Source organism: Lissotriton helveticus, chromosome 2_1, assembly GCF_964261635.1.
Source record: "Lissotriton helveticus chromosome 2_1, aLisHel1.1, whole genome shotgun sequence".
NCBI lineage: Eukaryota > Metazoa > Chordata > Amphibia > Caudata > Salamandridae > Lissotriton > Lissotriton helveticus.
The window spans coordinates 1,811,405,219-1,811,429,620 of record NC_136059.1 but is presented as its reverse complement, the minus strand read 5'-3'; the positions used below and the strand labels follow the sequence as shown (position 1 = coordinate 1,811,429,620).

General features: G+C 43.2%; 1 protein-coding gene across 1 annotated transcript in view; it reads left to right on the top strand.

The window, feature by feature from the left end:
- LOC144820325 (uncharacterized) overlaps positions 1-23,621 on the top strand; it is a 32,661-nt gene extending 9,040 nt beyond the window's left edge. The window contains exons 2-6 of the mRNA XM_078677898.1: positions 22,476-22,538; positions 22,625-22,691; positions 22,774-22,838; positions 22,952-22,982; positions 23,254-23,621. Coding sequence (XP_078534024.1) covers positions 22,476-22,538; positions 22,625-22,691; positions 22,774-22,838; positions 22,952-22,982; positions 23,254-23,278 — 251 coding nt within the window. The 3' untranslated portion in view covers positions 23,279-23,621. The remainder of the gene's footprint in view (positions 1-22,475; positions 22,539-22,624; positions 22,692-22,773; positions 22,839-22,951; positions 22,983-23,253) is intronic.
- Positions 23,622-24,402: the final 781 nt, after the last annotated feature.

Below are 24,402 nucleotides of genomic sequence, written 5' to 3'. Positions count from 1 at the left end.
TGGTCACAAAGGAAAGAAAAGCAGCAACAGAGAAGATCGCGACAAACGGTCCAGTCCGAGAAGAGAAGAATACCATGCTGGAGAGCTATGCCCAGACCAGAAAGAAACAGGTGGAGTACACGCCGCCTGGGGAAGACTGGTCGGGAAGGCCAACGACAGCAAGAGGACCAGACCACGTCACAAGAAGGAACATGGAAAGGAAGGGCGCAACGCTATAAAGGAAAAGGAAGAAGGGACAGGAAGATACGACGACAGGTCTAATCACCAAGCCAAGTGAAGACAGTGTCCTACCACGTGGACAAGACCAAGGGGACGACATGTAGAGGGCCCGCTACATGGAGAAGCCTGGTTAGCATGAGTAAGCAAGAAAGAAGACCGGACCGCGTCGAGGAAGTGAACAAAGAGGAAGAATGGAGTAACACAACATCACTCCACAGAGGAGGAGAGAGAACCACAGCACACAGGAACATCGGTGGTGTCCAAGGCGCATCGCAACAGTCAGCACATAGGAACATCGGTGCTGGCCAAGGAACATCGCAACATCCGTGTGGATCCCAGTAATCCCTACAACCTGCATTCGAGGAGACCAACCACTGAAGAACTGCATGGGTGCCCCGTGAACCTGAAGCTTGCCGAAGCAGAGCATACCCGAGCACTAGACAATCCACCCTTGTGGACTACACAAGACTCGACTGTGGCCATGTCCGAAGTTCCGCAACGACCCGCACAGCCCACGCGATCATGTGGCAGTCCAGGGGACAAGGGCCTCGGTCGCATGTCCTGTCAGAGAGGAATCCGGATGGGAGAGGTGCAGGAGCGGCAGCTCCACGACAGGCAACAGGAAGCAGGAAGGCCCCAGGTAAACACCTGGCACCGAGAAACGGTCTGTTGAAGACACTGAACCCATGTCCTAACGGCAAGACCATCCTGGCGGATGACATCAACACCCCCGAGGACATCATGAGAGACTTGGCGGTGAGTCAGTTGGCAGTTCGGCAGCGACGCCTTTGCGCGGCTCATGCGAAGCCCGCACGGCCCACCCGGTCCCATCGTGTCCGGCAAGAGGGTCCTCCCAGCGTCTCTAGTGAGAGAAGAGTCCAAGCAGGAGAGGCCAGTCTTTGAGGCTCCAGTGAGAGAGGAGTCTGGCAAGGAAGGCAAGTCGGAAGTTACTTGGCCGGACGGAGATGTGAAGGCATCAAGATCAGCAAATCCAAAGAAAGACCTCTCATGCCATAGTCGTCTCCTACAACCAACAAGCGTTGTCATCCACTGGACTAGGAACACCTGCGAGACCCCTCAAGGGTCATACCCATTCTGCTCTCAATGCTCCAAGTGATGAACACTGTATATAAGCGTCAACACAGCAAGACAAGGATGATCTGAAGTACACCGCCGAGGTGAAGCTCATCTGACTGACTTTGTAGTCCTGGAACTTTCAACATTCTCCCAGCTGATCGCCTGAAGAAGATCTGTTGGGGCTATCAAATGTTATTGTTCTGTTTTCTTGCAGGTTGGAGATTCGTTTTTCCTTTCATTAAAGTTTGGGAGGAATGTAGTGTCCTGCTAGGACACAGTCTAGTTGTTCCATGTGTAACCCTACACTAAACACCCACCCACCACAGACGTCACTGGGTCAGGTGACGCTGTTAATAAAAGACCCGAGCGCACGTGCTCGTGGGCCAGATCTACTATCCCCTAACTGGTGTCCTGTGTCTCATTCCTTTCACCATGCGGGCCTAGGGCCTCAACACTACAGTAGTGATGTCTTATTGGGATGAAAATAGAATGCTGTATATGGATTATGGAATTTGTCTTTATGTAACATTTTCTTCATTTTTGAACTCTCTAACTTCTGCCTGAATATAAGGCCTGCGGGAAATTTTACTGGCGGCAGTGAAATTTTCAAATTATTCGTAACGAGAAATTGGAAAATGTCTTGACATTTTTCAGTATGCAGTTTGGCATAACGTTTTGCCTGGGCTTGCACCTCTTGTATAAACGTCGCACAAGATACCAGAGGGAGACTTCTCTCATGTAAAATGTTTTACGTTAGGTACAGTTTGCCCTCAGTATCCCATGAGACTTTTTTTTTTACAAGAGGTGAGCAGCAAGTATAAAAATTGATATAAAAAACCAGCAAAACACATTTCCCTACAAAATCTGCTGTCAAATTATAAGTCAAGGCAACTCTTGTAAAGATGTCTATAAAGTACTCTAAGATTTCATCGATCACAATGCTTTTGTCTCAGATATTCTCTCAACAACTATGTAATTGCCTAGATTATTTTTTTAGCACAAAATTGAAGCTATTTACAAAACATTAAGCATGAATTGGGCAGCCGCGGTCGGTAGTAGGAGTTCATGCAGGGCGGTAACGTGGGGAGGGGGAGGGGCAGGGTGGGGGGTAGTAATGTATGGATTACGGAGTTTAACAGGTAAAGAAACATATAAATAAATAAAACGAATTTCGTTGCGCGCACTGCATCACCAAATGCGATGCAGTGCGCGCAACGAAATTCGTTATATTTATTTATATGTTTACTTACCTGTTAAACTCCCTAATCCATACATTACTACTCCCTACCCTGCCCCTCCCCCTCCCCACGTCACTGCCCTGCAGGAACTCCTACTACCGACCGCGGCTGCAATTTGGGCAGAATAATTCAGTTCAGTTCATAAACTTTATTTCGATTTGTAAAAATCATAAAAGTTATAACAAAATACATTTTTGAGGCCAGATAAAACAATACATCGGGTCTCTGTAGCGAGACACTTATTCCTTAGCATGATTATATAGTATTCTGCTTAAAACAATAAATAAGTTAAAAGCACTCTAAAACACACCCATGATAGGCTGCCTGGACTAACATTCTATGTTTGGTCATAAAAAGGGAGCATCAAAACTATACAATGAAATGCATAATGCAAATTGATAAAAACAGCGGCATCGGACAATTCAAGGACCTTTATCTATGCCTCCTTTCTGTCCAGCGGATCACCCACACCCAGCCCAGGAACTTTGCTGTAGCAATCACAGTGGGACCTTCTGCTGTTGTTTTTTTAGGATTCTGAAGGCCTCACTACTGGACCTAGTGCCCAGAGCAATACATATGGGTTTCAACCAGCATCTCCTGCGTTTGCTGTATGCTGGGCAAACAAAAAAGATGTGTCCTAGTGATTCAATCCTGTCCAAACAGAAGGGGCAATTACTAGGATTAGTATCAGAATTACACCACTTAAGGGTAAAAGCATTGGTAGGTAATGATCCCACCCTAAATTGGTGGAATAGTTTGCTATCCCGTGTTGATGTAATCAAATCCCAATACATCTCAAGTTTAGGTTCATGTTTTATATCGAGAAAAGCCTTGGACAAAGTAAGGCTAGAGGAAGCTGCAAACCTTCTTGTGTTAATCCAATGCCAATAGGCTGCCTTTAGCTCCGTTTTGCTTGGAAATGTACTTTCGGCAGGGGAAATCCACAACCGGCTCATCCCCAACTCACAGAGGATATTTTTGACATGGCTAAACCACGCAATTTTCCTATTTACGTCTAGATCCCTGACTTCTAACAGAGCCAGGGCAAAGTGTGCGAGCTCAGGAGTCACCCAAAGTCTCCTCCAAAATACTACTAGCCTATAGTGTGCCACATCCCTGATTGAATGGCATCCCAAGTCCAAGAAAAGAGGAGCCAATGGGGTGGATTGGGGAAGGCCAGTTAAAGATCTAAAAAAATTATTGTGGCCCACCACTAAAGGATCCAGGTTAGCATATCCCCACAGCTCTGCCCCATACATATGACCCTTGCTTTTAAGGCCCTCCACTCGATTGGCCCAAAGTATATTGGGAAGCGTCTGGCTTTCTATACCCCCAGGAGGACTCTTAGATCGGCTTTGTGGGCCAAGGCCGACGTTCCTACTGTCAGACGTGCTCGCATCGGAAACCGCTCCTTCCGACACCTGGCACCGCGCTGCTGGAATGAGCTTCCTGTTTCATTGTGCGGTATGTTGTGTACTCTTCCTTTCAGCTCTCTTTGCCAAAGCGCCGGGACACTCCGCGGGACACTCCGCGGAGTAGCCGTGCGCTATAAAAGAGACTTTATAACATAACATAACATACAGGATTCAGGCACCAATTTTAATATTATAGATCTGAAGTACAGGAGCTATGGGTTTGGTATAGGAACATCTGTGCTCCTTGAGCAAGGCACCCAAGAGTTGAGCATGTCTCACCATAAGGCAGTCTATTTGTGGCTTCCAGGTTAGTTTTCTGTCCAAAGTTACCCCCAAATAAGAAAAAGATGCTGTTTGTTCTAAGGCCCCTTCCTTCATTCTAACCTCTCCGATGACTTTATTGGTGTTCTGTAGGACCATGAACTTTGTTTTTTCTACATTGACAGAAAGATCATGGTCCACACAAAACTCCTCAAATCTTGAGAGGGCACTTTGAAGGCCCTATCTCGTTTTTGAAAGAATTAGTCATCGGCGAACATTAAGAGTGGGATCTTGATCTCAGCTAGGTTCGGGGCATCTGTGGGGAAATCCTCAAAATATTTCAATACCCATTTATATATATTGAGAAGAGGGTGAGTGCCAAGATGCACCCCTGTCTCACACCCTTCTCAATCGGAAACTTTTCTGTGGTGCTCCCCGCCGTATCCCATCTAACCTGGGCATAATTGTCCATATGGAATTTGACAACAAAGGCCAGGATATCCAATCGCGGGACCAAGTCAAAAGCTGACTTGAGGCCCACGAAGGCGGCATAAATACTGCCTCTCCCCAGGGTTACAGTGTGCCAGTAAATAAGAATGAACCTTAGGACCTGGTCCACTGTACTAATGCATTGCCGGAACCCTGCCTGTAGATCAGAGAGGATATGACATTCCTCCTCCCAGGCTTGGATTCTACCTAACACCACCCTAACCGATACCTTTTGAATGCAATCAATCAGGCTTATCGGCCTGTATTTCCCGGTATTGAACGATCCACTTTTAAAAAAATTGAGGAAGAATTACTTCACCTACCCAGGTGCTAGGCATCGCTGCTCCCTTAGCGATTGCGTTCATAAGGAGCTGAATATACGATGCCCAATGATCAAGATTTTGAAGAAAAAGGTCCACGGGGATACCGTCAAGCCCGGGGGCCCTACCTTTGGGGGCCTGGAGAAGGGCGTTTTCCACTTCTTTCTTGGTTAGGCATTAGACTGGGGAAGAGGACGCATTACAAAAATATCTTGGGCATCTGTAACACAAGGGAACTGACCTTTGTAATGACGGACCCACTGATCTGGTCCCATGTGATTCACGGGAACTTTCCTAGGGTCCATGCTCCCCCACCTTACCAGGTGCCAGAATGCCATCATATCTCTCCCAGAACATGCTTTGAGCAGTTCAGCCCAATGGGCTTCATCTCATTCCTTTTTGGCCTGGGATTGCACTACCTTATATGCCAATCTCTTCTCTTTTATAATGTTCCGTTCTTTGGTCCTAATAGCAGCCGCAAGAGTTCTGTAGACCGTGCGACAGTAGGAGTGGTACCAAACTGCAGCCTTGTGGCCTGGGGATTTGGACAATTTTTTTATTTTTAGTAATAAAAAAACTTTTGAGTTCATTAAAAAAATGCTCATGTACCTGGCCGACTCTATATAAATGTGCATCAAGCGCAGCATCAGCCTGGAGAGTTGCTAAAGAGTTAGCTACCAAATTACTCATTAATTTCACCTTCTCTGGATTGAGGGCCACCTTAGCCCAATTGAGGCGTCTTGTATCATTTGACAGTTGCCCTTCTACAAAATCTACACATGATGACGACCTGTCTGCATGGTTAAAATTCAGATGCCGCAAGGACAATAGCAGAGGATTATGGTCGCTTTCTGGTCGTTCACAGACCATCAGGCCTAACAGTTTGGGCCAAAGCTCCTTGTTGATAATGAAATAGTCTATACCACTGGTGCGGTGCCCACTAATATAGGTCGGTGTCCCAGTTTTACCAGATTTCATACGACCTTTGGCTGCTCTCAGCCCATGTTCCAGGGAAAATACTTTTAATTGTAGTGCTGCGCAGATCCACTTTTTTATTGGGGGAAGGTGCAAGGGAGGGATTGACCACTTTTCATCCTCCTCTACACTAAAATTCATATCATCACAATGTAAAGGTTCATAGGTACAATTAAATTCTCCAGCTAATAATATGTCATTCTGGCCACTTTGGTTTGTCAAAACATCAAGAAGGGCTGTAATGTTTGATGCCTTGCCACCTTGCAAGCCCGTAGAATAAACATTAATAAGTAAAATATCTGGGAAATTTCCCTGAGGTAACCTGACAATGAGAATTTCCCTAGTGTCAATAAAGATCTCCTCTAGCTTATGTTGTTGAAGCTGCCTGACCCAAATCATCAGTCCCCCTTTGGGTCTACCCCGATCACCCTGTTCAACAATTTTGGTAAAATGTATGTAACCTGGGCGAAAAACCTGATCCACTGCTCACGTCTCTTGAAAAAATATAATATCTTGCTCCTCAATAAATGAGGACCATTCAATAGAGGCAGTTTTATTTACAAGCCCTGCAATGTTCCATGAAGCTAGTTTTAGGCCAGTATTATCATCAGTAAAAACTCTAGTTCTAGAATGGGGGCCTCCTCCAAACCTTGTCACATGAGAATCAACAAATTTTGTGATAGAGTTACCTAGGTGAACCAGACCATCGTCGGGTACCCTGCTGCTACCAGATGAGCCCAGAATTGTACTCGGCAATACCCCATGGGTTTCATGAGAGGGTGCCCCATAGCTTTTGGTGCTGTCCAATGCTAAATTGCCCTCGACTTGGTCGGCCACGGGGGATTGTGTTCAGGTAAAGATGGGGGACCCAGTCAGTCTATGTCCTCCAAATTTGTGAATGACTCAAATCTATTGTAAGTAGGTACGGTGTACTCATACATTCCCTGGGCGTGAGTTAAGGCCCTACGGTCAGCCCTTCCCATTGTCAATGGGGGTACATTTTGGTAGAAAAACCCTAGAGGTAAAATATTAATACCTTCCCCACTCAGATGCCTTGTACCTGCTGTATCAAGAATCATTTTCACTATCTGGGGGAGCCAAAGCTCAACACCACACAATCACCTCTGCTGGTTTTTGTAGACTTCCCTATCCAGGCGATCCTGCGTGTCATTTTAAATTCTTGGAATAGTCGACTACCCAACCCTGTTGTGGTGTTTAAATGATGAAGAGCCTTATTCCTAAGTGAAACCCAATGTTCCTCAGTTCCAGGTTGTAAGGGAGGTATGTTTGAGAGTATGATGGTGTATGGTGTGGCGACAGGAGGTAAATTAAGCCGGTCGTTACCATTTTGACTATCAAAGCCTCCCCAGGACAACCCTTTATTTGAACCCTCAGGTGATTCCCTCCTGGCACTCTCATTTGCTTGTAAAACAAGCGTACTACCTGTGATTTCATGGGGAGCTTGTAAAACAGCATTGGTGCCGGTACCAACAACAATTGGGGGCTGGTTTAGTACAGGGACTTTTACCCTGGTGGAATCAATGGGGCCATCAGGCATTCCATTAGATGGAATGGGTTTGGAAGAGAAAGCTGGTGCTCTATTTTACTCAGTCTAGATTCTATGTCTGGGAGTTTTGATGATAGAGGATTAAGCATTGCCAACAGTTTTTCGATCTTCCAAGCCACATGGCACCTGCCTAGTACAGTCTTGTGAACTAATGTATGTTGGGCTAGATATGTTTGAAGCTGCAACCTCATAGGCACAGCCTTTCCTACCACAGGCAGCTCCTTTAGTTTTTGCCACTTTGCAGGCCTGATGTGTAGTAAGTGGCAAACCAACCGCTTTCCTTTTCTTAGCTATGGCAGTGACAGCTCCCTTCCCTTCCTTTGCCTGGGTTAACCGTTGCTGTCGAGTGAGAATCTTAGCTGGGGATGAGGGAGTTGGGGTGGGGACCCTAGCAGTGGTGGATAAATCGTCTAATAGTGCTACTGGTGACATAGAGGCCGGTTGCAAGGTAGGATCAGCAGATGCATCCGAAATTGACAGGGGGCCAGCTAGGGGAACTCTAATAGAGGCTCGATGAGGATCTAAAGACAGTCTCCTTTGGGTTAGCTCAATCTTGTGAAAGAAAAGTATCAAGAGTTCCTACAACCCCTGAACCCCCAGCCCCCTTGTGGTAGCCCTTGCTCATTGTTAACAATTATCAGTGTGAACAATTAGTAAAAGAGAAGATAACAAACTATCAACAATTCAAGTTAGAGTTCAAAGTCACTAACCAAGTCCTTGGAAGCACAAGTATTCCAATGAAAAGGGGGTGGTCCAGCCCTGCCTCTTCCTGGCTTCGACGGGCATGGACGGGCCTGCCCTTGGCCCAGGCTTTGCCCGGGTAGCGCCTGGGCACGCCCGCGCGCGTCCCACGCTGCGGGAGCATTTTTAAGCGCCTCCTGGCGCTTGCTGGTGACGTGGATGAAGAGCGCCAAAGGGGGATGCTGGGATTATTAGTCCTCAGCACCCACACGCTGATGGCCGGAGGTGCGTGTCACGGCAAAGTGGCAGGTTCACCGTTGCAGTGTCGTGGACTGATAGAGAAAGCAGGTAAGTTCCTGAGGGTGAGGACCGGAGTAACTTGCGTTCAGGGACCCGCGCTGCGGGATCCCTGGAGCGTTTTTAAGTGACGCGGATGAAGAGCGCCAAAGGGGGATGCTGGGATTAGCAGTCCCCAGCAACCACACGCTGATGGCCAGAGGTGCGTTTCAGAGCAAAAAAATCTGCAGGTTCACCGTTACAGTCCCGTGGACTGATAGAGAAAGCAGGTAAGTTACTGAGGGTGATGACCAGAGTGACTGGTGTTGAGGGACCCGCACTGCGGGAGCCCTGGAGCATTTTAAGCGCCTCCTGACGCTTGCTGGTGATGCGGATGAAGAGCGCCAAAGGGGGATGCTGGGATTCGTAGTCCTCAGCACCTATACGCTGGTGGCCGGAGGTGGGTGTCAGGGCAAAAGCGGCAGGTTCACCGTTGCAAGCCCGTGGACTGATAGAGAAAGCAGGTAAGTTCCTGAGGGTGATGACCAGAGTGACTCGCGTTGAGGGACCCCGAATAATAATTCAAATAATTCAATTTCACTTATGCCGCCAGGTAATGACTCTTTACCTCTCTGGGATAGGTTTGAGCATCTTACTATAGATCATATCCCAGCACTCCTGACTAAAGCTATATCAGGCATACAGTATCTTACAACGCAATTTATTACATTGTGCGTGTTTACATCGCAGTTGTTACAATGACCTCATTGTTAGTATGCGATGCATTTACATCTCAAGTCATTAGAACGACTTGCTGTAGTGGACGGTCTAGACTTAGGAATAGTATTATTTACAATTCCTACTCCAGTTTGGGCAACAGTAGGGAAGGTGTTGGAATAATACCTCAGTGCCCCCTACAGCAAGTTGTTGCAATGACTTGCAATGTAAGAGGGGGTAGACCTTCTCGCAGTGCTAACTCTCTACTCCTGAAACCTCAGATCTTTTGCAAAACGAGAACGTGTCACTGAGCTTTCTTCGGCTCTGTGCCAAAGATCTGAAACTCTCTTCCACCGGAAATACGTAGAATCTCTCTCCAAGGTTGCCTTCAAATTGGAAGTAAAAAGATTCCTCATGAATACGTTTTTACCTTAAAAGGGCCTTGGATCATCTGCTCTAATGCTTTGGACTTACACCCTAAGTCCAGCGTTTGGTGTTATTCTGCTTTTCTAGTCACTTGCTCCCCTCCCAGTTCGCTATGTTCCAGTTATTATCTTACCCATTATTGTCCCTTTCGATTGTAATCTTTTGTTTGATATGCATATGTGATTTGTTTGGGATGGTATTCGTTCTGATGATTGTACTGCAACTATTACCTTCCTCTCCCTCAAATTGTAAAGGGATCTGATACTCTTTGGGATCATGTTCGCGCTATACAAAACTTTATAAATAAATAAAAATTAAATAATTAAATGCTTCTCGTACTAACAACGCGGTCGTTGTAACTACTGTGTTGTAATATTCTTGCTATGTAATGACAGCGTTGTAAAAGCTGTTTCCCCTATATCAGGTCTCCGGTTTATGTCTTTCCCACAATGACCTGGGCCAATTTATAAGCAATGTTAGCTCCTGCCATTCTATTCTTTTTTAATCTTTGTTTCGAATTGGCTAAATTGCCATCAGCATGAACGTCTGCTTTGCTTCTTCCCATTTTTAGAAAACCTAATGTGGACCCCTAAAACCTGACCATCTATCGTCCCATATCCCTCCTCCCTCTGCTAGGGTAAATGCTCAAAAGCTGTGTGAACACACAGCTCATGACATTTTTAGACAATCATGTGACCCTAGATCCCTCTCAATCAGGATTTAGAGCGGCCCATAGCACAGAAACTGCATTTTTTGCATTCACAGATTCCATCCCTCTTTCTTTTGCAGTAGGAACCCCTGCTATGCTCGTTCTGCTGGATCTTTCAGTGGATTTCGACACTGTTTCTCATGCAATACTGATTAGCAGACTGCATGAGATTGGTGTCACTCACCGTCCTACAATGATTGGCTGATTTTTTAGAGACCCGGACTCAAATATTTCACTTGGGTCCTTTCAAATCTCTTCTGGTTTTTACGCCAAAAGAATACAGCAGAGATCATCACAGAGCCTGACACTGTTCACTATCTATGTAGCTCCTTTGGCCCAGATTGTTAAAACATCTTGTTTTGAAGTAATTTCCTATGCTAATGACACTCAGCTGATCATCTCATTGAGACAAGAAATTGATGGTGCTGTGTGCCTTTTTTGAGATTGCATGAGGAATATCACAGCCTGGAGGTCAAAGAACTATCTTCAGCTAAATAGTGAGCAGACGGCGATCCTGCTGTTTGTCAAAGTCGAATATCTCTGGTCTCCTGACTGGTGGCACTCTGAATTGGGATCAGCCCCATGGGCAATCAGCAGAAAACCTTTGTGTTAAAATGTACCTGGAATTGACTATGAAATGCCATGTTGTTCCTATAAGAGGGACATGCTTTGCCACCTGGCCGCTTCAGAGGAATTTTTTCCCCTGGCTTCCATCCTCGGCTACGAAAATGTTGGTCCAGGCTTTGATAAATAAGCATTTAGATTATAGCAACTCTTTGCATATGGCTGCAAATGGATCACTGACAGAATATCGACAGTCAAAATATCGACTTGCCAAAATATCGAGGTCAAAATATAGAATACCAGAATATCGACTTCCTATCTACAAACAGGTAAGTACAAAAATATCGACTCCAAAATATCGATAGGAAAAAATATAGACAGTCAAAATATCGAATTTTTTAAATATCTTGAAAGTAATTTTAAAGTAATATAATAATAAATATAATTAACTTAAACATACTTAAAATACTTAAATAAACTTAAAATTAATAAATAATTAATGTAACTCTAAAAAAAAATACTTTTAAAACATATATATATATATATATATATACATATTATAAACAAAACATATACAATATTTTTTCCATAGGATAGCGAGAGGGTTAAATTTACTATTCACAATCGAGAGAGTGAAACAGTAGGGAAAGCGTTGGATAGCGTAGGGATAAAAATTACTATTCCCACTCCAGAGAGCGCAACAGTAGGGAAAGCGTTGGACAGCGTAAGGTTAAAAATTACTATTCCCACTCCAGTGAGCGCAACAGTAGGGAAAGCGTTGGACAGCGTAGTGGTAAAAATTACTATTCCCACTCAAGTGAGTGCAACAGTAGGGAAAGCGTTGGATAGTGTAGGGGTAAAAATTACTATTCCAAATCCAGAGAGTGCAACAGTAGGGCAAGCGTTGGATAGTGAAAGGGTAAAAACTTACTATTACCACTCCAGAGAGAGCAACAGTAGGGAAAGCATTGGATAGCTTAGGGGTAAAAATAACTATTCCTACTCCAGAGAGTGCAACAGTAGGGAAAGTGTTGGATAGCGTAGGAGTAAAAATTACTATTCCCACTCCAGTGAGTGCAACAGTAGAGAAAGCGTTGGATAGCTTAGGGATAAATATCACTATTCCTACTCCAGAGAGTGCAACAGTAGGGAAGGCGTTGGATAGCGTAAGGAGAACAATTACTATTCCCACTCCAGTGAGTGCAACAGTAGGGAAAGCATTGGATAGCGTAGGGGTAAAAATTACTATTCCAACTCCAGAGAGTGCATCAGTAGGGAAAGCGTTGGATAGTGTAGGGGTAAAAATTACTATTCCGACCTCAGTGAGTGCAACAGTAGGGAAAGTGTTGGATAGCGTAGGAGTAAAAATTACTATTCCCACTCCAGTGAGTGCAACAGTAGGGAAAGCGTTGGATAGCGTAGGGATAAAAATTACTATTCCTACTCCAAAGAGTGCAACAGTAGGGAAAGCGTTGGATAGTGTAGGGGTAAAAATTACTATTCCAACCCCAGAGAGGGCAACAGTAGGTAAAGCGTTGGATAGCGTAGGGGTAAATATTACTATTCCCAATCCAGTGAGTGCAACAGTAGGGAAAGCGTTGGATAGCGTAGGGGTAAAAATTACTATTCCCACTCCAGAGAGTGCAACAGTAGAGAAAGGGTTGGATAGCGTAAGGGTAGAAATTACTATTCCAACTCCAGAGAGTGCAACAGTAGGGAAAACGTTGGATAGCGTAGGGGTAAAAATTACTATTCCCACTCCAGTGAGTGCAACAGTAGGGAAAGCGTCGGATAGCGTAGGGGTAAAAATTACTATTCCTACTCCAGAGAGTGCAACAGTAGGGAAAACGTTGGATAGCTTAGGGGTTAAAATTACTATTCCAACTCCAGAGAGTGCAACAGTAGGGAAAGCGTTGGATAGCGTAGGGGTAAAAATTACTATTCCCACTCCAGTGAGTGCAATAGGAGGGAAAGTAAATACTTCATATATAAATATAAATAACATAAATATTAATACCAATTACAAAATAATTAAAATATTTTAAACTTTTATAAAATATATTAATTAATTAATTAAAATTACAAATAAGAATTATCTAACAATAAAAATTACCTACTAATACTAATTACTTACCAATTACCAATAAAGTAATTTACAATATAAAAATAAATAAAAATTAGACATAATAAAATATTTAAAATATATAATTACTTACAATTAAATTACTTCCCAAGCTATTCCCCTATAACCACACATTCCACTACAGAAAATAATGTAATAAAAGTAACATATTTATCAATTAATCAATTACAATAAATTACAAATTATATTTTAATTAATTACCAATTAATAATTATTTAACAATTAATTCTAAATAAATAACAAAAAATAAAATAACACATTTAATTAATTATAATTAAACTACATCCCACCCTATTCCCCTATAAACCCACAACCCGCTACATAAAATAAATTACTAAAATTAACATATTTATCAATTAATCAATTAAAATTGATTACCAATTATATTTTAATTAATTAACAATTAATTCTAAATAAATAACAATACATAAAATAACATATTTAATTAATTATAATTAAATTACTTCCCACCCTATTCCCCTTTAAACCCACAACCCGCTACAGAATTATATTACACAAAAAATAAAAATTAATATTATCTTACCTTAAATTCGATATTTTTGTTATTATGTCTAGTCGATATTATGTCCATTCTATATTTTTGATTCGATATTATATCCATTCTATTCGATATTAAAATGTTCTAGTCGATATTTTGATAGTCGATATTATGTCCATTCTATATTTTTTACTCGATATTATGTCTAGTCAATATTAAAAACTCGATATTTTGACTCTATACCGCTGCAAATAACACCCTCCTGATTAAATTACACATGAGTTAAAATACGGCTGCCTGAATAGTTTGTAACCTGCCAGCAGGATTTCCTTCTGCCCCTATCCTGAGATCCCTTCACTGGCTTCCGGTCAGAGAGCGGCTTGTCTTTAGGATATGCCATCTTGCCCACTAAGCTTTGTTGGACGCATCTGCACTGTATTTTAAGGACTAAGTTACGCTACTATTCTCCTTCATGCACATTAAGATCCAGTAACATGGCGTTCTCTCCATTCTAAGGATCCGTGCCTCAAGATATGGAGGCAGAAAGTTCACCTATGCTGCCCCGATGGTGTGGAATCAGCTTCCATTCCATCCTACCTGCTACTCAATTCAAAAGATTCCTCAAAACCTGGCTGTTTTAATTACTAGATGCAACTTATGTGGAGGTTAAGAGCTGAGATACACCTTCAATGCGATTCAATTTGCTTTGTTAAAATGATATAACACAACACATTCATTAAATGTTTACAAGACTTCATGAAAATTCACGAGAAGCAATTTCATGATCATGACATCACTACAAACAGATTAACTGCATTGAAACAGCCCCATTTAGGAAACCCAAGGAGGGATTTTGCCTTTTGCGCTTTCTCCATACAAAGTCTCAAATTTCTTGGTTATAGAAAGCCTTCCACTTATTAGTATAGTTAAGGCGCAAGAGCTACTGAAGCTGGCCTGCACCCGAGCTGCAAGTTAAAGCAGATGCCAAGGTGGCAAAGCACTGGTAATGTGACATCAAAGGAGAAGTGCTATTGAGAAACTATAGGGCAAGAATCTGCACAAATTAAACCAGTATGCCGAGAATGTGGACAGGAAGTTGAGGGGATTAGGGATTTGCCTGAGAAAATTGATTCAGAAAGCTGGCTTCAGATGTGGCATTTGTTATTAGAGAGTCTTGGGTTGCTGAAAATGAGAAGGCTCTACTCCTGCTTATTTGTCAGGACTCCATTAGGAGCCATGTATGAGGAGGGCATTCTGATGCAAGTCCACCACTCCCCACCAAGTGACACAGGTGAATGTAGAAATAATAGGAATCTCCCAAAAAACAGACTGGAGTGGATGCCACATCCCTGATATGTGTTAGATGACTTCCGCTGGCACAATCTGTCTGGCAGTTTGTTTACGGAATCACACACTATTGGCAATGCAATCCGACTATAAAGACAAAGGCAGAGAGTCAGTAATAATAGTGATGCCAGTATACTAAAGAGTAAAAATCCACAATTATTTTGATCTAGAGCAATACTTCTTTAAGGAAAGCCAATTACAAACCCTGGACGTACCTGTTTTTCTTCCCTGTACTTTGGAGCACTAAGACATGCTGAGTAGTCACATTGAATGATACCCAGCAGAGGAAAGTCTATGGACGGTAGATCTAAGGGAGAACATAAGGACAACTTGAGGGAAAGAGATAGAACAAAAGGAACGTGTAGGGAGATGCAATAAATGATTATAGAAAACTGAAGCATCACCATTCCAATTTTGATCAGTTCTTAATTGTTGGGAATGTGTAATGTACAGAACCAAATCGCGGGTTCCTTGATGAAGATTCAAAAGATTCCAATGAGCATTCTAAACAGTTAGCCAGCGGTCAAATACTTTGGCCTTTGTTCCATTAAAGCTGAAAAAGTTTGAGAGATGCAGAGTATTTCTTTTATTCAGAGGTGTTGCAAATCAGTGCTTTTTTAGTTAAATAGGAAAGGATAACTGCAACTTTAATGTCACTAGATAAAGTTTGGGGTATTTTAAAAAATGCTTCTCAGAAGATTTTTCTTTCATTTTCTTCTAAATTTGAAGGTAAGCCCTGGCCCATTTCACTCTTTGGGGGTCATTACGATGTCGGGCAGATTTCCTCCGCCAGGCTGGTGGTGGCCACCGCCAGCCTGGCGGAGGAAATCCGCCCGACATCCACTGCCCAATTCCCCCCTGCCATATTTGGATGGCGGGGGGGGACCGCGGCGGTGTCAAACACCGCCCGCCTGTTTTCCGCCCCGGTCGCCTTGCGGCCGAGGCGGAAAATGAGTAACATGGTGGCGGTGTCTATTAGACACCGCCCGCCATATTACTATGGGCATTTACAAATGCTTTTCCGTGGCGGCCACGGAAAGGCATGCGGAGACTCCCTGCGGGGGCCCCTTGTGGGCCCCCTGGGAGTCTGGGGCTTGGGGGGTGCACATGGGGGGTACCTATGGTACCCCCCGCCTTTTAAAGTGCAACATGGCAGGTACCGCGCAGTTCCTGTCATGTTGTGCTTTGAAATGCACAACGTGCATTTTTACCATTGCGGCGGGCAGAAATTTCGGCTCCGCTCGCCGCAATGGTAAATATACAGGATGCGCCCGCCTGTGTGGCGGGCGCATCCTAATGCCAAAATCGGGACCCCCGCCCTGTAGGCGGGCCGTCCACATTACCGAAAGGGTGGCAGGTGGGCAAAGCCCGCCCGCCATCCTAATAAACCCCTTCGTATCCCACTTGCCCTTCATCGCGGCCAGCCATATTTGTCGACTTTGACCTGGTCGTGGACAAATGGATGTTTCAGGGTTGGGGCTTTGATCTTTTAGGTGCTAGTTTTGACCTTAAACTTTAAACACTCATTAATCTGGCTCTACATATTGGATTTTTGTAATTTTTGTCATTGTGTTAATTCTTAAAATGTACTTGTTTTTGTAAATTGTGTTGGATTTTTCTTCTCTTGTGTAATCATGTTATTACTGTTTTTATTATTGTTTACTGTTTGTGTGCTACATGAAAACTTTACATATTGATTCTAAGTTATGCCTGACTGCTTTTGTGTCAAGTTACCAGAGGGTTAAGCACAGGTTAATTTAGTAACTTTTGTTGTTCACCCTGACAAGAATTGTGGCTGTTGCTTGAACAGGGTTCACACCCCACTCAACCAACAACCCAATTTCTCACAATTACCATGTCCTAGGTGGCTGAACTTTGAAGCGTTGCAGACAATGAATGCGTTTTTTGAAATTATATGCAAACTCTGGGTTTTGAAGGAAGATATCAGTTATGTCCATGGCCTTTCCTTGTGCTCCCTCCTAAGGGAATACTAAAGTGTACAAACAGTGATGGATGAAATGCTTGAATTAATCTCCGCCACTGGTAATTACTCAGGGTCACATCCCAGTCCATAAATTTTTTTTACACACTATGCCACCTTAGTTCGGACCCAGCTATGTGCAAATCAGCCTTGACCCTGCTTTAGTGGGAACAGTCCAGCCAAAACTGCTGAGGCAGGTCCTCTCTGAACTAGCACACTAGCAGCAGAGAACCGGTTTCTCCCTTGTTATGGGCTCATCTGCTCCGTATAGCTTGGTTCCAATGAGACAGCATACCCATCCCACTTATGGTGACATAATAAAGTATACTAAAAAAGTGATTGATGGAATGCTTGAATTAATCTCAACCACTAGTAATAACCCTGGCTGCATCTCAGTCAATTGTTTTTGTTATTTTGCACATTATGCCCTCTCAGTTTGACCCAGCTATATGCAAATCAGTCTTCACTGTGCTCCATTGGGAACAGTCCAGCCTTAACTGCTTAGCCAGGTCCTCTATGAACCGGAACACAAGCAACGCTTGTGCTATGATACGAGAAGGCTGTTTCCTCCCTGATTCAGTATCTTACCCATATTGCAATACACTTATTGCATATGACCTTCCCACACAGATGAGTGAAAATAAATGTTTGTTTGTTCTGTGGTGATATTTCATGCACTAGTAAATTGGCCAAACTCGATGAAACCAGAAAGTCTACTTTGAATTGCTGCCTTGCAAAATATTGCTCATGACTTCTCTATTCTGCATTAATTTGGGCCACTCTTTTTAGAAATCTTTAAAAAAAAAACAGATTAAACGCAAACAAAATCAGCCAAAACTACCCTAGAATAGTTTGCCGCACCTATTTATGACAACAGTGGAAGGTGATGTAGAAACACTTTAATCAACAAGCCCTCCACTACTCACATTGTAAATGAATAAAGAAAACTGCTGAAGTTGTCAGATATGATACATTCTTTTGACCATGAGATAAATCACTCTTTTAAAAACCTTTTTGCTTCTTTCTTGTTGGAGTTCCCATGGACTTGACATACAATTTTTCAATCTCAAAGCTTTATTCGATTAATCGAAAACAACAATCATAAAAGCACATGATATAGCAGGCAATAAACATTCTTATATCGCTAATACAAGTTCCAGTCAACAGGTTAAAATTGAGGCTACGTAATTCGGAAAAGAGTTTAAAAAAGCATACTTTTCCTAACAGAAATGGCTTTCAAGATAAAAATCGCAGTACGAAAACACATTTCATGATCATTCAGAGAGAAGAGCAGTCGCATAGCTGATTTAACAGTTGTTATTGCCCTTTTTTTAAACAATGGTTTTAGGTAAAATACACGAAGATGCAAGTAAAAATCACAGATAAATAAAAAGTGGACGGTGCTTTGTTTTGTAATCCCATCGCATGGACACGGTACAGAGGGATGGATTTTTATATGCGGGAAGGCCACCAGGTTATGGGCAATACCCAGTCTTAGCCTGGTAAGGACGTACCAGTGAGACGGCCGAGTGACCGCAGTTAGGTAGGTCTGAAAACCAGTGGTCTCGATATTAGAATAATAGTACTGGGGAATTGTTAGCAACATGTTTGCCTCCCTACGTGCTTCCGCCTTTTTCCCTAAAAACAAAGATTTTAACTCCTTTTTAGGGATGTCGGAGAGACTGGCTGGATCGGCCAAAATATCCATGCTCAATAAAACTCCTACTGTGGTCACAAAGTAATTAATCCAAGGGATCAAGAGCCTCTTGTCTAAACGAAGACAATCATTAATAATGTCTCTCGTAAAGCTAGTTTCTTCTTTATACCAAATTGCTCTCCAAACCATCAGAGGTCTTAAACTAATTAGGTCACACAAATATTCTATCCCTAGCTCATTATGTATTATCGGTGTAGAAGCTGATTGGGGCAAAGACAGTAGTCTTTTCAGAAAACAATTCTCTTCCGCTTGCAGGGCCTCATAATGGCTATGCCCCCAGACCCCTGACCCATACAAAGCTATGGGGGCGCATCTCAGTCGATATATTTGCAACATGTCATATATACGACGTTGTCCAAGCTTGGTTGCAAACTTAAAGACTCCATGCTTGCTCTCCATGCTTCCTCTCGGCTTGCCTAACTGCAATCTACTCCTGGATGACCGGATCAAAGCTCAAATTGAACGGAGCTAAAACCGAGATCATGATCCTGGGCCATCAATTTACATCTCTGCCCAAAGCTTTTTGGCCGCCCTGTATGGGCGAGTTGCCTCAACCAAAGGAGTAAATTAAAAGCTTAGGGGTCTGGTTTGAGCTCGAACTAACTTTTAGGACACATGCCCAGAAAGTCGCAGGTGGGTGCTTTGGCTTGCTTCGGGCAGTACGGAAAGTTCTCCCCCTCCTGTCTTTTCTGTCCAGGAAGCTACTAATCCAGGGATTAATTTTATCCAGGCTGGATTATAGCAATGCTCTGTTCCTGTCAGCACCGGAAGCCACGATCAATATCTTGCAGTGGGTGCAGAACGCTGCAGCTAGGTTCCGTATGGGGGCTCCAAGAAGAGCGTCGGCCAAACCGTTGCTGAGAGCTCTCCACTGGCTTCCAGTTCATGAACGAATCGCCTTCAAATCATCTTGCATCGCCCATAAGACACTTCAAGGCAAAGGTCCTCCGGCCACAAGGAGCCTGATTCGTCCCTACAGGCCCGCCCGGGTCCTCTGATCGGACGGGGATAATCTTGCCATAGTCTCTAGAGTGAGGAAGGCCTGCACAGGAGGCCGCCGCTTTTCTATAAATGCGGCAAAAAACTGGAACGCTCTCCCCAGGTACATCCGGAATTAACCTTGCTATCTTAAATTCCGAAAATCACTTAAAACTTTTCTTTTTCCTAAAACCCCTTAAATTCCAGATCCTTTAGAGTTTTCTGTTATCAGTTAGGTAGCGCTGGGACGCTCTAGGGCAGCCATGCGCTTTACAAATCAAATTTCATTTCATTTCATTTCATGTGCGCTGTTAGACATCTTAGCTTTGACGTTCGATATTTCTTGTGTCCACAGGCCATTATTACTAAAGGTTATACCTAAGTAACAACATTTGTTGACAACTTCAATCCTTTGCCCATCAATAAAAAAGGAACTAGACTTCCTCGGCTTACTTCCACAAATCATAATAAAGGTTTTCCTGTAATTAATCTTAAGTTTGCGTTCTTTTATAAACCCCGCAAACCTATCCATCAATCTCCTCAAGCCTCGGGGGTTCTAGATAAAGTACCGAGTCATCGGCATAAAGCAGAACAGGAATGGCCTGCCCGTCTACTTGTGGTGCGTCCGAGTTAACTAACCTAAGCTCAGCCTCGACGGCATTAATAAAAAGAGAAAAAAGGAGGGGTGCCAAAACGCACCCTTGCCTTATGCCTAGGTAACCCCAATACTGTCAGTGCAGTCCCCACCCCGGCCAAATCTGATACGGGCCGATAAATTGGAATACAATCTAGCTAGGAAATAAATAATCTCCGAGGGTGCACCCAGTTCAAGTAGTGTCGGCCATAGTAGGACATGATCGACTAGGTCGAACGCGCTGCTTCGATCAGCGAAACAGAGAAGGAGCGAGCCCTGCTTGGCGCGCGTATATTTCCCTATTACGAGGTATAAGTTTATGCACTGTTCAATCGTCCCTAATCCTTTTCTAAACCCAAACTGGGAACGGGCTAAAATTCCGTTACTCTCCACCCAATCCTCTAGCCTAGCCAGCAACACCCGGCTCATTGTCTTGAGGGAAGAATCTAGGAGAAAGATTGGTCTATAATTCTTTGGATCTGCCATAACTCCTTTTTTATATATAGGTATAATCACCGATTCCCCCCAAGAAAGCGGGGTGCTTTCAGTCACTGCAGCGTTAAAAACTTTAACCAGTACAGGCCCCCATAATTTTAGTTCGGTCTTATACAGATCGATCGGTACCCCATCCGTACCGGGTGCCTTCCCACCCTTACTACACCTGATCGCCACCTCGACTTCTTGTACTGTAATATTCAGTGGGGTGACCGGCCAGGGTTTAGTGTTCCTAGGGATTGGGATTGCCATTCCATCTGAGTTGAATATGCTTCCAAAGTGTGACATCCAACTTTCGTTGCTGACGTGGGCGGTGAGTACCGGAATGTCCTCAATCTTAAAAAGAGGGCGATTAACCACATCCCAAAAGAGTTTACTATCCGACATCTTAACTGCTCTAGTCAAGCTATCCCAGGCTTCTTCCCGTAGTTCTCTCTTCCTACGCTTTAGCTGTTTATTATAAGATGCCCGTAAATTTGAGACAATCGATCTATCCCTTGGTCTTCTGGATAATGCTGTCTTTAATTTCCTCAGGGACTCAGTACATGCGTGGTCGAACCAACCGATCCTAGGTTTGTTATTACCATGCTTGGTGGCTGTCAGGATATTGTTAATTACAATATGTATCCTATTAAAACTGGATAACATTCCCTGAGTGGAGGAGTTCTCATCCAGGCAATCTTGTAAATCCGGGAGGCAAGCCGACACAATTTTAACCAAGAGTTTTTCTGAGTTGTCTCCCCTCCATTTTATCCTATGGCCGTTGGGTCTACACGGCACTATGTCGTTGATGATACAAGTATTGGGCAAAGGCTTAAGGCCCCAAAAAGTGATCACAAGTGTAATACAGTTGTGGTCACTTAGAGCTAAATCCCTTACAACTGGGGCATCACAAAAGAGGCTAATATCATTAGAGATCAACAGATGGTCAATGATCGTGGCCGAGTTCCTCCCCGTAAAGGTAGGGACGAAGTTGCCCTTGCTCTCTTTAGCAGGCTGGAGTATATATCATCAACATTCTCAATACACGAGAGTTAAAGTGGATGCTTCTCTTTGATTCAATTCAGAAAGGCCTTAATGAAAATGACAGCTCCTTTTCCCAATTAGCGACTTTGCCTTAATGCAATTATTCTCATTCCCAGGGATATTCTGACTTTCTCTTACTGGGTAATAGGCAGTAGGTTTATGAGTCTGCTCTATTTGGTATCAGGATGGCCTTTACCATCATATGATAGGTACGCCATATGATCAATTGATGTGTACATGTTTTCCACCAGGTATACTCTAAGATGTCCTGTGATTCTCGTCATACATGTGGGCATCTGGAATTACTATGAATCTAGTGGTCTATCCATGTTATGATAATAAGTCCCTTTGATCAATCACAATTTGGTTTATGTTGTGGACTTTACCATCTTGTGATAGGTACACCACATTGTCTATGTATTTGTACAGTACCAATTAATCTGTGTAATGATTGATGTTTTTTATCAATCTGCCTAGTTCTTTAATATGTCTGCATCTACCTCTATTTTAATACACATCAGAGCCAACAGTTCGGGTCTATTAACGTGAACCAAAAATATTTTTTGATTACACACCTTTACTTTCGAACAAAACCTTCGGTTTTGAATTTGCTTGTTTCAACTATTCCACATCTGCAAGCGATGCTGCTAGTCTGTCTACTATATCCACACGGACCTTTAATGGTCACGTGGTCCGGTTGTCTTGGTTACCACTCTCACAGGAACCAACCGACCGCCATTGCCGTATGCGAGCCGAAGAGCAGCACAGATTGATTCTGCCCCCGGTAAGCCACACACCGAGACGATACATTCGATATCCCTTCGCCCACTTCTGTTTTTTACAGAACCTTATCTCGTTATCTCTTTACAGATTATTTCGCCGTCCTTTATGACGCCAGTCATGACTCGGGTCAGACAAAGATACAGTCTGTCTTCGGGTAAGCTTTCTTTAAAACCACACGTTACAGCTATGTGACGGTCCCTGCGCTTGAGTCATTATTTCCCGTTCTTCCTCCACAGACGGTCTATCCCGACGTCGTGCCTCAAGTTGCTCCAACCCAGAACGCCCATCCTACCCTTAAATTGTGAGTCAATGCTTCCTTCCCCCCCCATATTCCTTATGCATGGCCTTTATAATCTGTCTATCTCAAAATAACCAGCATTGCAATCATTGATATGTCGGTCCTTTTAATTTTAGACCCGAGGGCCATTTTACATCGGCATATCATGTAAGTGTTTACACCTCAATGCCTATTAATAGTTGTTATCGAATTCAGAGTCTTTACCCATCGATATTTTCACTATTTTCTTAACTACAGGACCTGAAGCCAACCTTAACAAAAAACTCTCCTTTTCAACTTCCTTTGTGGAGACGAGCAACAAATTTGTTTTAGTATGCCTTGTCTTCCACAGTGTGCTTAAACGTCTGTTTAATTTATTTTTGACTCACTGCTTCATGTCTAACTAAACCCAATTCACCTATTAATGTTTACTAAATAGGTTGTCTGCCCCGCCCCCGTCCTGATGAAGACCCCGAAGCAAGGGTATAATTAATTCCTGCGATATGTACGTCGACAACTGTTTTTCTTTGTTTATCAGCTTCACCCCATCATTTATAACATGCAATGTGTTATGTGAAGTATGATCTTGATTTAATGATGTATTGAACCTATGGTCTTTTGTCTGTTTATATTAGAAATTGACATACCAGTACAGTTGGGCTATTTGGTTGTTTTTATTGTCACTATCCCATACCGACACTACCCACACTTTTTCACTTCCCTTCCCTCCTGGGGCACTCTACATCCTATGATTGTTTATCTAAAGAAATGATAACTAACGTATAGCTACAGTGTGAATAAATACAGTGTACGCTCATTAAGTGCTTTTTATTCATTGATATTGAACTGTTCAAAATTATTGTTGTTTGCTGGGACCCCTTTATTTATTTTTATTTATTTATTTTTGACACTTGTAAAGCGCTACTTATACCCTTAGGCGTCAAGGCGCTGAAAACCATTATTGAAGAAGTAGGAGAGAAGAATGAACAGAATGAAAGTTGAACATGGTTAATGAGAGAACAGCCAGGTTTTCAGGAGTTTACGAAACTGAAACAGCGTAGTACTTCGTCTGATGTTAAGAGGCAAGGTGTTCCAAAGTCTGGGGGCCGCCACCAGAAAGCGACGGTCTCCCCAGGACACTGTTTTGGTGCGTGGGACAGACAGTTGATTAAGAGTGGCTGAGCGTAAAGCTCTTGTTGGTTTGTAAAGTTGCAATTTGTCTCTCAAAAAATATGGTCCTTGATTATTAACTGATTTGAAAACTATACAGAGAGCCTTGAAGTGGATCCTTTTTTGTACAGTCAGCCAGTGAAGGTCTTTTATGTTTTGGGCAATAGGTTCGAACTTTGTTTTGCCGGTAATGAGACGGGCTGCTGCATTCTGTATAGTTTGAAGTTTTGTGGTGACTCGAGATTGCGCGTTGAGAAATAAACCGTTACAGTAATCCAGGGATGAGAGAACAAGAGCCGAGACCAGTGTCTTAATCGCAGATTCAGGTAGAAAAGGACGAATTTTGCGAATCATTTTTAGTTTTAGGTGCGCTGTGGATGCTGTCTTATTGGCATGATCCATGAAATTCAGTCCATCA